The sequence below is a fragment of the Magallana gigas genome, chromosome 3 (genome assembly GCF_963853765.1).
Source record: "Magallana gigas chromosome 3, xbMagGiga1.1, whole genome shotgun sequence".
In the NCBI taxonomy this organism is placed as follows: Eukaryota; Metazoa; Mollusca; class Bivalvia; order Ostreida; family Ostreidae; genus Magallana; species Magallana gigas.
This window is the reverse complement of record NC_088855.1, coordinates 39219264-39234188: the sequence shown is the minus strand read 5'-3', so window position 1 is coordinate 39234188 and position 14925 is coordinate 39219264. Positions and strand designations below refer to the sequence as shown.

At 33.7% G+C, this 14925-nt stretch overlaps 4 protein-coding genes across 11 annotated transcripts; all 4 read left to right on the top strand.

Moving 5' to 3' along the window:
• Positions 1-1393: 1393 nt before the first annotated feature.
• LOC136269432 (lectin BRA-3-like) lies at positions 1394-2567 on the top strand. The gene is made up of 4 exons (XM_011439491.4): positions 1394-1552; positions 1681-1962; positions 2115-2315; positions 2414-2567. The coding sequence occupies exons 1-4, from the start codon at positions 1501-1503 to the stop codon at positions 2518-2520; spliced, it is 642 nt and encodes a 213-aa protein (XP_011437793.2). The 5' UTR covers positions 1394-1500; the 3' UTR covers positions 2521-2567.
• Positions 2568-2837: 270 nt separating this feature from the next.
• On the top strand, positions 2838-5443 carry LOC105335543 (perlucin-like protein). 2 transcript variants are annotated; one of them, XM_066079715.1, is made up of 5 exons: positions 2838-3176; positions 3665-3943; positions 4226-4417; positions 4961-5059; positions 5389-5443. In XM_066079715.1, the coding sequence occupies exons 1-4, from the start codon at positions 3131-3133 to the stop codon at positions 5038-5040; spliced, it is 597 nt and encodes a 198-aa protein (XP_065935787.1). In that variant the 5' UTR covers positions 2838-3130; the 3' UTR covers positions 5041-5059; positions 5389-5443. The 2 variants fall into 2 exon arrangements, with proteins under 2 accessions (XP_065935787.1, XP_065935786.1); XM_066079714.1 differs by lacking the exon at positions 5389-5443 and having other exon boundaries at positions 4961-5360.
• Positions 5444-9735, top strand: LOC136269430 (lectin-like). 5 transcript variants are annotated; one of them, XM_066079713.1, is made up of 8 exons: positions 5444-5517; positions 6903-7046; positions 7946-8070; positions 8394-8678; positions 8868-9062; positions 9208-9288; positions 9373-9438; positions 9597-9735. In XM_066079713.1, exons 3-8 carry the CDS (start codon positions 7998-8000, stop codon positions 9659-9661), a joined length of 765 nt encoding a protein of 254 aa, XP_065935785.1. In that variant the 5' UTR covers positions 5444-5517; positions 6903-7046; positions 7946-7997; the 3' UTR covers positions 9662-9735. The 5 variants fall into 5 exon arrangements, with proteins under 5 accessions (XP_065935785.1, XP_065935784.1, XP_065935781.1 ...); XM_066079712.1 differs by having other exon boundaries at positions 7737-8070; XM_066079709.1 differs by having other exon boundaries at positions 6903-8070.
• LOC105335542 (carbohydrate sulfotransferase 1) lies at positions 9731-14398 on the top strand. 3 transcript variants are annotated; one of them, XM_034481521.2, is made up of 5 exons: positions 9731-10144; positions 10860-10940; positions 12574-12663; positions 13274-13448; positions 13575-14398. In XM_034481521.2, exons 1-5 carry the CDS (start codon positions 10069-10071, stop codon positions 14389-14391), a joined length of 1239 nt encoding a protein of 412 aa, XP_034337412.2. In that variant the 5' UTR covers positions 9731-10068; the 3' UTR covers positions 14392-14398. The 3 variants fall into 3 exon arrangements, 2 of the variants coding, with proteins under 2 accessions (XP_034337412.2, XP_065935780.1); XM_066079708.1 differs by lacking the exon at positions 12574-12663 and having other exon boundaries at positions 9732-10144; XR_010712164.1 differs by lacking the exon at positions 9731-10144 and having other exon boundaries at positions 10670-10940; positions 12582-12663.
• The last annotated feature ends 527 nt before the right edge of the window (positions 14399-14925 follow it).

Here is a 14925-nt window from a genome sequence, read left to right as displayed (position 1 = left end):
ATATTTAAGCTACGAATATCTACGTAGCGGCTAGGTTAGCCTACCGTTCAACTACGTAGCCCTACGTAGCAGCTACGATCTTGAACGCAGCCCTGAAAGGCTTTAAATCACATCAGTCTTGTCATATTTTGGAATAAACTTGACCCCATCTTTCAACATCAATTCAAAACAGACTAAAAAAGCACTGTATTGTTGCAAAACACGCCAGAATCGGAGGCTTGTAAATGTTGCAGGCCATGCATCCAGATGCGTCTAAAATGCCAGTAGTGTGTATGTGTAAGTTACAGGAAATTAATATGATGAAATGTGCCAACAATACATTCTTCAAACAAAAAAAGGTAGGTTGGAAATTTCTTGATATTTTTGCAAATACATGTTAATTACGCTTGCAACCTTATATCAAAGAATGTATACTCAAATTCCTTTAATTGGAACTGGTTGCTATGAAAGAAGATGAAGGGTCAACAATTTATCCAAAACTTTCCCCTCGAGGTTTATTCCCTAGTCGGAATCTATATTTACTGTACACGTACATTACCTGTAACATTAATTGCCTCTACTATTGACAATTTCATATGGTCAACAATTCCCCGAAAATATTCATTTTGTACTTTCCCTCCTTAGTGTATTTCGCTATCGGATTACTTCAAGCACAGGGCATTTTAAAGGGGCATGGTCACGATTTTGATCAAATTTTATTTTTATGTTTTTATTATTTACAATGCTTTAGATATGCATTTCTAATGATCAAATGAAATTTAAGAGTCATTCGTAGAGTTATAAGTAAGATACAGGGCTCAATTCTTTGTCATGTAAACAAGGCTCGTGCCCTGTTTTTGTTTACATAGGTTCAATATACAAGTAAAAAAAAATCCAGCTTATTTGTCTATCTTTTTATTTGTTTTAAGCATAGATAAACAGTTCCTAACATTTGATACATTCGTTTTAGGTTCAAAACTGAAATTTTTGCTTCAACCTTCAAAATGTAAACAAACGCTTTGTTTACATTGCGAAGAATTTCAAGCTCTGTAACTCGCTCATAACTAAAAAAAAAATGGCACTCAAATTTCAGTTGCTTATTAAAAATGCCTTTCTGAAGCATTGTAAATATTAAAATCGGAAAAATAATTTTTGACCAAAATAGTGAACATGCCACTTTAACTATAAAGAATGACTAAACCCTATCGGATTCTTGTACCCCATCAGCTAACTACATTCCATAAGATGATAACACCCAGCACACTGTGTGACTTCACTCTTTTGGGTGATTGAATATATTATATATTACCTATCTGATGAATGTCATCTGCCTACAAGCTAGCGGGTCACTATATTATACCAATGACTTTATACTATAGTACTCTTTGTGACGACAGCACGTACATGTATAATATATGAACTCCGAAGAGTCTACCAATGCAATCTTATGAGCAGACCTTGAATATGCACTGCACATTTCATATAAATTAGATAAGACAGCGTAATTGCAGTGCAGTCCTTATGATGTTGTTACACGTGTTCCTGTATATTCTTTCGTCGGCAATTATTGCATGTAAGTTTGTATTGCAATTTTAATTATAAATTTTAACTTTTGATATTACTCAAATCATATTAATTAAAGATAAAACAATAAAAAATAATATGAAATTTATGAAAGTCAATGTAAAATTTTGAAAACAGATGGAGACGATATTCAGGGGTGTCCGACGGAACTCCAACAACGGAACGCCACCCTGAAGACCCACACGGGCCACTGCTATGAATTCGAGGTCCGTCATACTAAGGACTGGAATGCGGCCCAGAAAGATTGCCATTCCAAAGGAGGGACTCTGGTGACGGTCAATGACAGGGCGGAACAGGACTTTCTCATGTCCGCACTGAAGGCCATTTCGTTCCACGGGACAGGCATATGGCTGGGTTACAATGATATGACACACGAAGGAACCTTTACATGGGTCACAGGTTATCCTTTTTAAACCCTACATAGGAAAATATATATAAAACACAAAATGTGAAAGAAATTGTATATAAAAGTAACAAGTCCAATAATCATTATTTTCAACTGATTTGAACAGAATAGAACATGATGTGTTTTGTAAATATATGAAATGTAGGAGAGACCAGCACTTTTACTTTCTGGGCGCATGGGCAGCCTCATTCTCACCACAAAAGAAGGTTTATCCTGGACAGTGTGTCGGACGAGGACTGTGTCCTCCTGAAGTACTCCGACTCCGGTCACTGGCACGACTACCCTTGTCAAAAGTTGGACCCACTGGGAATCGTGAAGGAACACTTTCCTTACGTCTGCGAATACGGTAAGAGCTTCAAAATTGCCACATAATTCGAAATATTACTATTTCATCTGAATTGGTTACATATATATTTAAAAGTTCTTGACAAACGTTTGTTTAAGGTTCGGCTGTAATTCCGTCCCCAACTGTCGGTTCTACTATAGCGCCATCTACAATAGAACTCGCTACCACGACTGTACCAGAAACGCCTAGTATTCCTACTTTGTGAACTTAACGTTCATTTTCTTCCAATTAATAAATACATAATCAAGATAATAGTCTTAGAGAATCAGTTTTTAACAATGCTCATTTGTTTACACTGTAGAAGCATTGTCATGTGAGAAAAATATTTTACGTATGATGTTGGTTTTAATCAAGATATGATGTCTCATTATTATTCGTTTTCTGAGACAAACGACTATGTTAAGTAAATGCCACGGTACATGTATCTCTCGAACGCATATAAGATTTAACATTGATGCATTCAAATAGCACATGATCGTTATTATTTTTGACCTAATACGAAAAAACCAAAAAGTTTGAATAATGCGCAATATACATGTACGTGTATAACTTAATGTGAAGATGGTGGTTTTGCTGATGGTGGAAAAGAGGTGAAATGTTAATTAGTATCATATAAGGCTATAATCTGCTTATTTTCTTTCCATATAATTCCTCTCAAAAGTTAACAGCGCGCTTTTTCCCGATTCCGGACAGTTATTCTCACAAGGATAGTCCCTGTATCTCACCTTGCTCTTAAGGACCCTGAGTTAGAGATAAGAAGAAACATATCATATATTACATCATGACTAGCAGGTGTGCAGACCATAGGCTTAAAGATGCACTCCTCGATTCTCTGGTTTCTCCTGGCGATTAACGCAGTCTGTAAGTTCAGCATGTTAACAGAAGGTTATCTTAGATCTTGAATCACTGTCTCATCAATATGAAAACCCATATATTACAGAATTTAACGAGCTGATGAATACTTTCAATGTAGAAAAATAAAGTTGCTGTCAAGATTTTCTGCTCTTCCAAAAACAATCCAATACAACCTACTGTATTGTAAACTCAACTTTTTAAAAACCTTTATTACTACGGCTGTACATGTAATCATTGTTTTTGTGTTCATTTGTACATGCTTATTTTGAACCTCAAATACCACTGTACTAGTGTTGAGTGAGTAAAGAATTGAAATTGAAATGAACTTTTTTCAAGTTATTATATGGGTTTGATATAACGGGTAATTAAACAAAAAACAAAATTGACTAATCGATTTTTAAAAAGGCTGTAATTTTGTTTTTAAAAAATCTAGATTGAGATGATGTATGTAATTGAATAAGTAACTTTAAGAGCTATTGTAATATGTGTTATAGGTGGCGCGCATGTTTCAAATTGCCCTGCCAATCTACAACAAGGTAATACGTTGAAGGTGTATCAAGATCATTGCTATGAATTCAACCTTCACCACTTGACTGATTGGCCACATGCCGCAAACGACTGCAAATCGCGGGGAGGGACTTTGGTTGTAGTCAACGATTTAGCAGAACAAGACTTCATTATATCGGCTCTGAAATTATTCCCCTTTCACGGTCGTGGCATTTGGATCGGATACACTGATGCAGAAAAAGAAGGGACGTGGAAATGGGTCACAGGTAACTTATTACATGTATAAATCATATCTAACCCCGATTCAATCCAGTTTTATCATTTAAAAATGCCATATGGCACTTTGCATTATCATCTGCATTACCAAACTACATGTACTAGTATTTGCAACTAATATTCACAGTTCCGCTTCAAATGGCGAAAAAAAAAGAATTTTGTGATAGAATGAAACAAGTTTTACTTGTTAATGTTGCCTCTTATTAGAGGGACATGCTAGGATATAAAATTCAAGGATTAAGACACGAGACTTAATTTTACGTGTGCTGTAGGGGAGACGTCTACCTTCACGTATTGGGCAAGCGGCGAACCAAGCAGAAGGAGGCGATTTTTGTTAGACGCAGACGAAGACTGCGCCATCATGAAATACTCAGACCCCGCGGGCCATTGGAATGATATTCCCTGTGTAAAACAGGATCCACTTGGATTAATCCACGAACGCTATCCCTATGTTTGCGAGTACTGTAAGTCATCTCTTCAAAACACTTGGCTGGAAACATAACACGATTTCTTAATATATAATTTTCCAATGTCTTTGTATTGTGATAACAATTCTGCAGTACACATCTTTAATATATGTCATCAGTGACGTAAATGGTGTAACCAAGCGGGGTTTGCATAATTACACATTCAAATTGAAAATAACGAATTAATGTCAACAATTTAATATTTAATCGTACAATTGCTGAAAATTATATAAAAATAAGTATTAGGGAAGCGTTCTTTGAGTATCATGAGGTGATAATTATGGCCGAAAGGTTATCAAACTTGATGACGCCCCAACAAAAATTCTCTCCCAATAATACTTTAAGAATGATACCATATTCTGTAGATATTAAGCATGTGTAGAAAAATGTACAAAATGTTTAGATGGATTAGAAACAGTTGCTGAAAACAAATTTGCAAAAAAGCAAATTGATTCTTCAAATAGAATCTTAAAATGATACAAAAATACACACAATTACTTCTGTCGATATCTTTGCTAAATGCATTGTTTTATTTTACAGTACAAAGAGCAGCCACAACAACACAGCCTGCAAACGCTGATACATCACAACCATCCACTGTTCCCAGTACTGCAGCATAGGCCGCATCATCGCTTGAGTGTATTTAACAACTTAACTTTTACTCTCACCGATTTAAATGAACCATTTTCCCACTTTCCGGAAAAAACTTATGCCTATACATGATTGACCATAATCATTTCATGATGAAAACGATTTTAAAAATGTTCTTGTTTACAACCCCTCCCATTCTGATCGTGGTCGAATAGAAACTGACAAAACCGAAATAATTCATTATAAACAGTTTAAAGACTCCAAAAGAAAGCACAGTTTAACAGTTAGCTGTTCATTATTTGACAATGATTTTAAAAAAAAATTAAATTAAAATGTTTATATTGTTCAATAGTTGTTTTTTTTTTTTGCATAATAAGGTTGATCATACATATGGATTCATTATGATCGCTCGAAAAAAATGTTTTATACATTACTAACGTTCGGCTTTCGACAGTGCAAACGCGTTGGGCATCTAATCAGAGAATTGCTTCTACAGAAGCTACAATGTAAGTATATACATTTGAGTAGAGGACAAAAATATTCATTTGCATATAAGGCAAAGATGAAAGTAAAATTTCTGAGCGGATGACAAAAATTTATCGACTTACTAAGCAATAATTTTGCAAAGTGCTTTTCGTTTACTCAGGGTTTGAGATTTCAAAATATCATTTTACAAAATTCAATACCTGCATGAAGATAAAAGCTGTTTTAAAAACACAAAATAACAATTTTATTAACAAAAATCAATATTGACATCCATTTTTTGTTTATTTGATGATGCTATGCTACGATAAAGGTAGATAAAGGTTGATACAGAGGAAATTCGGACTAATTTTTCATTTCTTATTTTCTCTTAAAAACTTTCTGTAGCTGTGTAGTTGCAAAAGTTAAGTTTCTACGTGTTTTTTCACATCATTTTACATATTTTATAGTTGTATTATATTGTGTATTATTGTATATCACTTGCTAGCACGCGATATGAAAATCTTTAAAATACTTATAATTAAAATAATTCCAGATAGAATATCTCGAAAATTTGATCATTGACCTTATATAATGTTAATGTCAAAAGAATACAGACAATAAAATAAGCTTTAGGCAATCAATGGTTTGGAGCTACTATTAGTCAGTTTTTTGTAAAACTTGATCAAAAATGGGTAGAATTTTGAAAATTGATAGAGGAAATTCGGACTAAGTTAAATTTAAAATATTAGCTTAAAACGATTCTTTGAAATATGAAACTAGTAAAGCTATTCATATTTTATCATTTTCTAACCAATAATTTGTTTTATTATTTCTAAAAATCGCAAAATAAAGAAAATCTTAGAAAGGGTGGACAATTTTGACAGTTTTATTCAACAAACATTCAGAGGTCACTAGCATAAAAAGTAGGTCATTGACTTAGTAATTTGAAAGTGAAAAAGAGCACCACAGTAGTAGGGCTACAATGTAGAATAAGTATTTTTTCGTTCCTATTAGTAGAAAAAAATATTCGCCCCTGAGTAAATGTAATCCTTAAGTTCACTTGATTTTTACAAGCAAATTTAAGAGAATCTAATTCTTAAATCGGAAATCACCGGTTTTTTCAAGAACACTTCAATTTAAAGGAAATAAAATGAATAATTATACGTTCGAATTTATATAAGTATGATATGAACAAAGTTATTAATGCAAACAACTTCAAAGAACTTGTTTTTTGCAATCACGCCTAAGCACCATCTTTATATTCAACGATGTATATTTTAAAAAATGATCGTATAAACTTATACTATATCATAGTGCACGAAGAGCAATGATGTCATTTTCGACTTTATTTTTGTCTATGTGACAAGTGTGAAGGTGTAATCATGATGGTATTGTCTGTTAACAAGGGTTTAATTTCTACTACAAGGGGACTGTTGAGAAACCGCAAATGAGCTCTAAAGCTTCCTGCAAGCAAGCGCCTAAATATTTAATACCTAAATCCAGTTTTCAACAGTATTATAGTAGACTACTGCACCCCAGTGAATTTGGTAGAGCAATGGACAGCAAAACTGTAAGTTCAACCATTGACATGGACAGGAATCAAACCAGTCATAGGGGATTTACTAGTAAATACCAACATTTATGTGTCTAAATTCAGTCGTAAAGATAACATGGACGTCTAGACGAAACTATTCTTAGCCTTGCTTATCATTCTAGTTTATATGATACTTATAAGTTCACAACAAAACAATACGATCGATGCTATAGATCTATATTATCTTAATAATATTCAAGTATATTTACATTTTGAAGTGTCTTTTCTATGATAGCACTACAAATCGATTCTGTAATGTATAGTCCAATACATTACATCAATGACTATTTTAAATGACAATCGTACAAATGATGGAAATTATACACAGTAAATGTAAGTAATAAGGAATCATTTTTTTAATATTATGAGGTGATTAAATACGATCAGGCGTGACCAGATCTATCACGTACACTCCGGGCTTCACTGGATGTGATCACTCCGACCTTTTTTGATTACCTCATAAAACTCAAAAGAATGGTTCCTTATTCCTAAAATAGAACCATTCAGATCACTTGTACCAATGTCTTTATGACCTTAAAAAAATCTTGTTAAACATAATATTAGTAGTAGTTAATATGCTTTGCTCCTGATGTAATCAAGACTTTTGTCAAATTGGGACGATATGAATCTTTGTAATGGTCATCTATATTTTATATAATTACGAAGACGTCGGTGTAAGGAACTTCTCTGTCAATCAAGAAATTGACCTGTCCATAAAGGCAGAACAACCTGCTCTTTTAAAAATGCGCATACGTCTACGGTACATTTTCAGAACATAACAGATAATCAGTCTTCTTACATTTTGTGTATTGTTTATTCATTTGATTTCTACTGTTACATATAATATACGAATTTACTGACCAATCATATTTTAGCCAACTGATAACCCATATATTGTAACGAAGATCGGTTGAAGATAAGACCACCATGTTATACGATAGGAAGCAGCGTGTACTATTTTCCCTTGTTGTTTTGTTTTACTCTTCCGGAGCTTATCTAGGTTCGTAAATAGCTCTCTAAAATTGTTTTACTGTAGATCAAATAATGGTTAAACTTTGCATGCAGTGAACGGTGAAATTTGTATTTACAATAACTATACCTTTCACATTTCTTACAGATCCCATTCATACACAATTAAGATTAGAGTAAATGATATATTAAGTAAATTTCTCTGATAAAAGACAGTAACGAAATGCATGGTTTGATGGCTTGTAATGCTAAAATCTACACAATTATCATCCATAGAAGAGAAAATTTAAACGATTCAATTACTGTTTATAGCAATGCCTTATTAGTTCCCTTTATACTTTGTATCCTATTTAGGAGGGGGAGGTGGTGATCCTCATACTTGCCCCAAAAGTCTCCTACACTCTCCCTATCTGAGAACATACAATGGCCATTGCTATGAGTTTAAGCTAGATGGAGGTCTTAGCTGGGTCGAGGCTGAAAGCGCCTGCAGAAACCACGGAGGACACCTAGTATCTGTTAACAGCCCCGAGGAACGGCAATTCCTATTGACGACCCTATTTTCCATGTGGTTCCATGGAGATTACGTATTGATTGGATTAACCGATTCCAAAAGAGAAGGAACATTTGTTTGGTCCTCCGGTCATTAATCAGTGTTTAGATTCTTATTCTGTAACTTAGATACATGTATTTATTTTCGTAGAATGGGTTTTGTTAAGTGCAATAAGTTACTAGTATGAAACTTATGAACAAACTGGTGTTACACAAAAACTCAATTATTTAAGTAATGTAAAATGTACCTTTTTTATTATTATTTATTGATTTATCCAGGGGAGACGACTTCTTTCATGGACTGGGCATATGGACAACCAGACCAATACATCCATGGAAAAAAACGTTTTCTTGTACCGATACCACCGGTACCGAGAGAAGAGGATTGTGTCGGTATGCGGTTTAAGGACTGGGGTCATTGGCACGATGTTCCTTGTGATAGACCATTTATCAGTCCTTACATATGTGAATATGGTAGGGAATACTTTTTGCAACAAACTAAATTTTGCTGCTGAGAAATAATAAAATGATATACTAATAACATGACACTGACATGATAAAAATGACATATCAAAAACGTACAAAAGTGTGTGTTCTATCAATCTTTATATATCCCAAGCACCAACAACACACGTTCCTACCAAAACAACATCAGTAACGATGACGCCATTAGCTAGCACCACCACACCAACACGACATGGTGAGTTAAATTAATACACACGTGTATCACAGTATGACATGGCATATTTGGAACTAGTTTTAATTTCACACTTTTTTTCAACAGCTGAGACATCCGAAGAGTCCATTGACCCGCCAAAAACAACAGTAGCTACGGTTCCCAGCACTGAGTGTAAATATAATAATGAATTCGAGTTTTATGTCTGTGTACATAACATTCTGGTGTTTGTAAAATGATGATGATAAATGATAATATCAGTTAGAATCTGAAAAAATATTCATATACAGTATATGGTATATAATAACATTTATTTACTACTTTATTTACAGGGGTAACGCTAGGAAAAAGAGGAATGCTTTCTTACTGGCACCTGATTTTGAATAAACATAACTAGTTATAACTAGTAATATAAAACGCTTTTGTATGCTAATTATGTATTCTAAAATAAACTATTATTTACTATTTTCATTCAGTCTACTGATATTTATTTGTTCTTACATTATGGACTTTCACCTTATTTTTTGAGACATGTATTTTCCTTTCGATGTGTCAGCTGATATTATTTGCTCTGTATTATTTAATTGCTATTCAAAGAATTAGTGCAAACAGACCATGCTAGCTCCATAAAGAACACTATAAACGTTTTCAGTAGTACATAACGAAAATTGTGTCTTACTGAAGAAATCAATAAAAGCAGTCTACTTTAATTCAGACTTAAGTTTTAGCTTCTTTTAAATAGATAGATTTTTCGTAAAAGAATCATTGATCGATTATCTTACGATACCATTCAAACTGACTGCAATGGCATCGAAACCGATATATATCAGTCTGATAGTTATATTTCTTTGCACGGCGATGTCAGTGTATCTGTATCAAGGTAAGCACTAACATATGATAATCATCTTGTTTGCCCAAGAATAATAAACTAATTAGAAGTGATGTCGCTTACAGATATTTATACAGGCACGTAGCATCAGGGGGGGGCCAGGGGGGGCCTGGCCCCCCCACTTTTTCCCGCAGCAACAAATTTTTTAAAATTTACATATAAAAAAATGAATCATAATGGAGTTGGCCCCCCCACTTTTTTGGAAGTTAGTATAAAATTGATACGAAAATAAGGAAATGAGTAGTCAAATTGAAGTTACTACCCCCCCCCCCCCCCCACGGATTAGGAATTTCAAGATTTGGAGGAAAAAATTTTTTGGTAGGGAAGAATTTTTTTGGAAGTATAGTTGAGTTCCCCCCCCCCCCCCCCCCACGGATTAGGATTTTGAAGATTTTTGGAAAACTTTAAATTTCCTTTTTTTTCTTTTCTTTTTTTTTTTTTTTTTTTGCTTGTCAAGATTTTTTGGATGGGTCTGGCCCCCCCACTTTCAAAAACGATGCTACGTGCCTGTTATAGTATTTAAAATGTTTATCCTAATTATTGGTCTATATACCGGGTATTTTTTTTTTTATTTCTTTGAGTGCAAATGTGTTGATTGTTTTAGTTCAAATTTTATGTGAATATAAAAAATATTGATAAAGCATAAGGAAATTTATTTATTTTAAGGAAAAAGTAAATTTTACTGCTAAATCGATTTGTTTTGCAGACATTCAATTTAAAACGCGACATAGTATCACCACAGGTGTGAAAGAAATTGGACAGAGAACCAAGAAAAAGATGACAAAAGGTATAAAAAAAAAATAGATTCTGCAGATTAAAAAGTGAAGAATTAAAATTAGATATATTATATCGAGTTGCAACAAGTTTGCTATATCCCTTGTATGTTGTAAAACGTTAAAACTTTGCCATTTTTTCTGTTTTGTTGTAAAGAGGTTTTTATGTATATCATAGTATGTTCAATATTTAATATACATGTACTACTTTCTCTGGTTTCTTTATATATATATATATATATATATATATATATATATATATATATATATATATATGTCGAGGTTTGTTTTCCTCTAAAATGCTGTCTAAGAATTTTATATCTTCGGTCTGTTAATTCTTTGCTTGTTGTGACAGGTTTAGTGTATCCCTGTGATCGTATAAGGTGGTATGGGACATCAGTCGGTATTTATTTGGATTAAAGTACATCGTAATTGAAATACTTTCATCGGTTTGGAATTTTTAAAATTCACAATATTCAATCAAAAAATACGTTTTAAAAATGTTGGGAAAGGTAAAAATTGTAAAATCCCAGCAGGATTCGAACTCATAACGCACAGGTCCGTAGTGAACCCTCTTTCCTAATGCGCTACGCTGTTAGGTGACAATATTGGGAAAGAATGTATTTATGAAATTATACTTGATTTTATTTTCGATAAATAATACGTCACAGCATGGAGGTGTCCCATACCACCTTAAACCAGATTGCAATATCTGTTTTGGTTTTCTGATTTTGTTATGAACAGAACATTTATTTATCTTTCCATGTTTGTTATTTTTGTGACGGGTTCATTATAAAAGGTTTACTTTACATCTGGTTTGTTGTAACATGTTTTGCATGCCTGGTTCTTTTTGGTTTCTATACGTCTGGTTCGTTCTGAAAGGTTTCTATATGTCTGAATCGTTATGACAGGTTTCTGTGTGTATGGTTCATTGTGGCAGGTTTCAGTAGATATGGTCATTGTCATTGGTTTTTATATGTCTGGTTCGTTATAATAGGTTTCTATATACCTGGTTCGTAAATATAAATTTCTATATACGTGTACGTTGCTCTTTATGGCAGGTTTCTATATGTCTTGTTCGTTGTAACAGGTTTCTACATGTCTGGTTCGTTATAACAGGTTTCTATTTGTCTGGTTCGTTAACACAGGTTTCTGGTTCGTTATAACATGTTTCTATGTGTCTCAGTTGTTAGACAGGTTTCTATATATATGTCTTGTTCGTTATAAGAAGTTTCTATATGTTTGGTTCGTTTTGATGGGTTTCTATATGAATGGTTCGTTATGACAGGTTTGCTTGTCTCTTGCTTATTTTGACAGATTTACTTTATCATTTGCGTATTATGATTGACTTTCTTTGTCTCCAGTTTATTGTGACCAGGGACTTGTTCGCTTTACACCTGATTCATTGGACATGTTTTCTGTATTTTGACTTGATTTGATTGTTTTGGCAACATTTTTTTTCGGGTTAATTTGATCACCGCGTGGAGTACGTAGTTTTCAGTAGTGTTTTAAGATATCATGTAATACCAACGTGTTGTCGGACCTATTCAGAAACTTTGCAAATAGGACAACTTGAGACAATCCCTATTTTCAACAACTGAAGGTCACAAGGCCACAATTAATTTGTAAGACGATTTCATCTTACAGACATTCAGTTTCAGACTCAAGAATCTCTGACAAAAGTACGCAAAATTAAGACAGCAACTGAACAGAGAACGAAGAGGACCTCTGCCAAAGGTATAACCTTGTGTCATACTGGGAGTTCTTTGAATGTCTATTTCGAGGAGTTCGTTGGTACCAGAGATTTTCATACTCTGTTTTATGTATTCTTAGATCACATTTACATTAGTTGATCGTGATCTTTATTTAGCCAGAGCTTTGAATTTTTGTTTTGTGACCACATACTAGCGTAATATGTGATGTGCTCTTAATAACTCTTTCATCTTTTATATATTGTAAAAAAATCATCTTTTTTCTCATACTGTGGAATTATTAGAATTCGTGGTGGATCAATTTTCGTGGTATTCGTGGGTAGCCCTCCTCCACGAATTTGCATCCTCAACGAAAACAAATTAAGAAAGAGTTATCTTTGCTACTGAAAATGAAAACCGACGCACCCACGAAATAACATCCCCACGAATAAACAAAAAACCCACAATCCAAGAAAATTGGCCCCCTCGAATTTAAATGATTCTACAGTATTCTATTCATTTTAATATACTAGTTCCTTCGTTTGATTTGCATACCAGTAAATATTTTTTAAATTTGTCATCCGTTTAATAAATGTAGTTTTACTGGTGAATAGTTTGAAACATGTTAAATAAGACGCAAGTCTGTATTTACGCAGTGTCTCGGGCAGTGCGAATGACTCTATTGTTGGCCTACGCAAGGACTGGCTCAACCCTGACTGGAGAAATACTGACCTTGCAATCGAAGAATTTCTATTTATTTGAACCTCTTCATGGATTAATAAAATCATTACAAAACCAAACAGAAGTTACTTTCTTAAATGGATCAACTAGGTTGGTGTTTTTGATAACTTTTTATGAAAAAGTGAAATGTATATTGTAGGGATCTTAAGTCCATTTTTACTAATTCTGTTTTTATTTCAAATATTAATTTTGCCTTGAATTCCTTTTATATTTTAGAGCTATATCAACTGTAAATGAAATTAACGATCTCATTTCGAAAACACTTTACAACTGGTTTACCTGTAATTTTGAGGAATTGGACATGGCAAGCCTGACGGACTTTTTTCTTGACGTTTTTACACCAGAGCATGAAACATATGTAACGTGTTTGGGTCCTCGGAACAAAACAAGAGATATAAGCATCGAAACAGTACAGAGATGTGTCGGTATACTACAAGATAGATGTCTTTCAATGACCTCTGTGACCATTAAGACAATAAGAACCCCAATGAAGTCAGTTGAATATCTTTTACAGACAATTCGACATCTGAAGGTGATATATTTAGTGCGTGACCCTCGGGGAATGTTTCTGTCTCGGGCGCGAGTTGGGATGCTGCGCTGGAATGAACTCGAGGAAAAATCAAAGATGATATGTGAACAAATCGACAATGATATTGAAGAATTCAATAAGCTTTACACAAAATATCCATCTAGGCTTAAACGATTGGCTTACGAAAACCTCTGTAGGAACCCCATATTTGTAGCTGGCAAAATGTATCAGTTTTTACGTCTTCCATACATGGAGATCGTGAAATACCAGATAAGAAACATTACAACTGGGCCCATATTGAAATGTTCTTTTTGTACAAAGCGAGGCGATGCACTGGGTAATGCATACAAATGGAAGAAAGACATAAAGGAAGATAGATTGAAAGTCATAGACAAATATTGCTCTAATGTCTATCAAAAACTTGCATACAGGTATTTGTCTTATCAACAATTGAAGAAGGTAAAAGAAACATGGCAAGCGCACGTTGACCTCATGCAGGTATAGAGAATGGTTATGTGACTGCATATAACTCTTTTATATATAGATATGGTTGTTTTCAAAATCGAAGCATATACTTTAAATGTTTAACGTTGTTGAAACTTGGATGAATAAAGATTTTTAACGATATTTTTTTTAGGATTTACAAAAAACTTATTAATGAATAAATTGGATTTTTAAGCGTTTTTTTGTAAATGTTTTGTGGTTGTATATTTTCATAATGTACATATTCACTGAGCTAATCTGGTTGCCTAGAGCTCATTATTTACGATCCTGTAACAAAGAAAAAGGCAAATAAAACATTTTAATTCATATTTGTTTCCAGAGAGGTGACTGGTAGAGTGAAGAACAGGAAAATACGAGAAGTACATACCTGTTAATTCGGACATCTTTCTGCCTGTCCAGGGTAGTGGGCGAGCCCCAGGCAGTTTTTTAAGCTTCAAAAATTATTTAAATTTTTGGAATTCAGAGAGAGAGAGAGAGAGACCATGGTTAAGATTCTGGTAAATTTTTCTTTTTCTAATTTCATTGTTTACAATG

What these genes read in the sequence shown, in the direction of transcription:
- LOC136269432 (XM_011439491.4), top strand. Translation starts at nt 1,501, where the DNA reads ATGATGTTGTTACACGTGTTCCTGTATATTCTTTCGTCGGCAATTATT. An exon ending in AACCTTTACATGGGTCACAG is followed by an intron (nt 1,963 to 2,114) that starts GTTATCCTTTTT and finishes TATGAAATGTAG; the next exon opens with GAGAGACCAGCACTTTTACT. An exon ending in TCCTTACGTCTGCGAATACG is followed by an intron (nt 2,316 to 2,413) that starts GTAAGAGCTTCA and finishes CGTTTGTTTAAG; the next exon opens with GTTCGGCTGTAATTCCGTCC.
- LOC136269430 (XM_066079713.1), top strand. Translation starts at nt 7,998, where the DNA reads ATGTTATACGATAGGAAGCAGCGTGTACTATTTTCCCTTGTTGTTTTG. An exon ending in TCCTTACATATGTGAATATG is followed by an intron (nt 9,063 to 9,207) that starts GTAGGGAATACT and finishes ATATATCCCAAG; the next exon opens with CACCAACAACACACGTTCCT. An exon ending in TACGGTTCCCAGCACTGAGT is followed by an intron (nt 9,439 to 9,596) that starts GTAAATATAATA and finishes CTTTATTTACAG; the next exon opens with GGGTAACGCTAGGAAAAAGA.
- LOC105335543 (XM_066079715.1), top strand. Translation starts at nt 3,131, where the DNA reads ATGCACTCCTCGATTCTCTGGTTTCTCCTGGCGATTAACGCAGTCT. An exon ending in CCTGGCGATTAACGCAGTCT is followed by an intron (nt 3,177 to 3,664) that starts GTAAGTTCAGCA and finishes TATGTGTTATAG; the next exon opens with GTGGCGCGCATGTTTCAAAT. An exon ending in TCCCTATGTTTGCGAGTACT is followed by an intron (nt 4,418 to 4,960) that starts GTAAGTCATCTC and finishes TTTATTTTACAG; the next exon opens with TACAAAGAGCAGCCACAACA.
- LOC105335542 (XM_034481521.2), top strand. Translation starts at nt 10,069, where the DNA reads ATGGCATCGAAACCGATATATATCAGTCTGATAGTTATATTTCTTTGC. An exon ending in GTCAGTGTATCTGTATCAAG is followed by an intron (nt 10,145 to 10,859) that starts GTAAGCACTAAC and finishes TTTGTTTTGCAG; the next exon opens with ACATTCAATTTAAAACGCGA. An exon ending in CAAGAAAAAGATGACAAAAG is followed by an intron (nt 10,941 to 12,573) that starts GTATAAAAAAAA and finishes TTCATCTTACAG; the next exon opens with ACATTCAGTTTCAGACTCAA.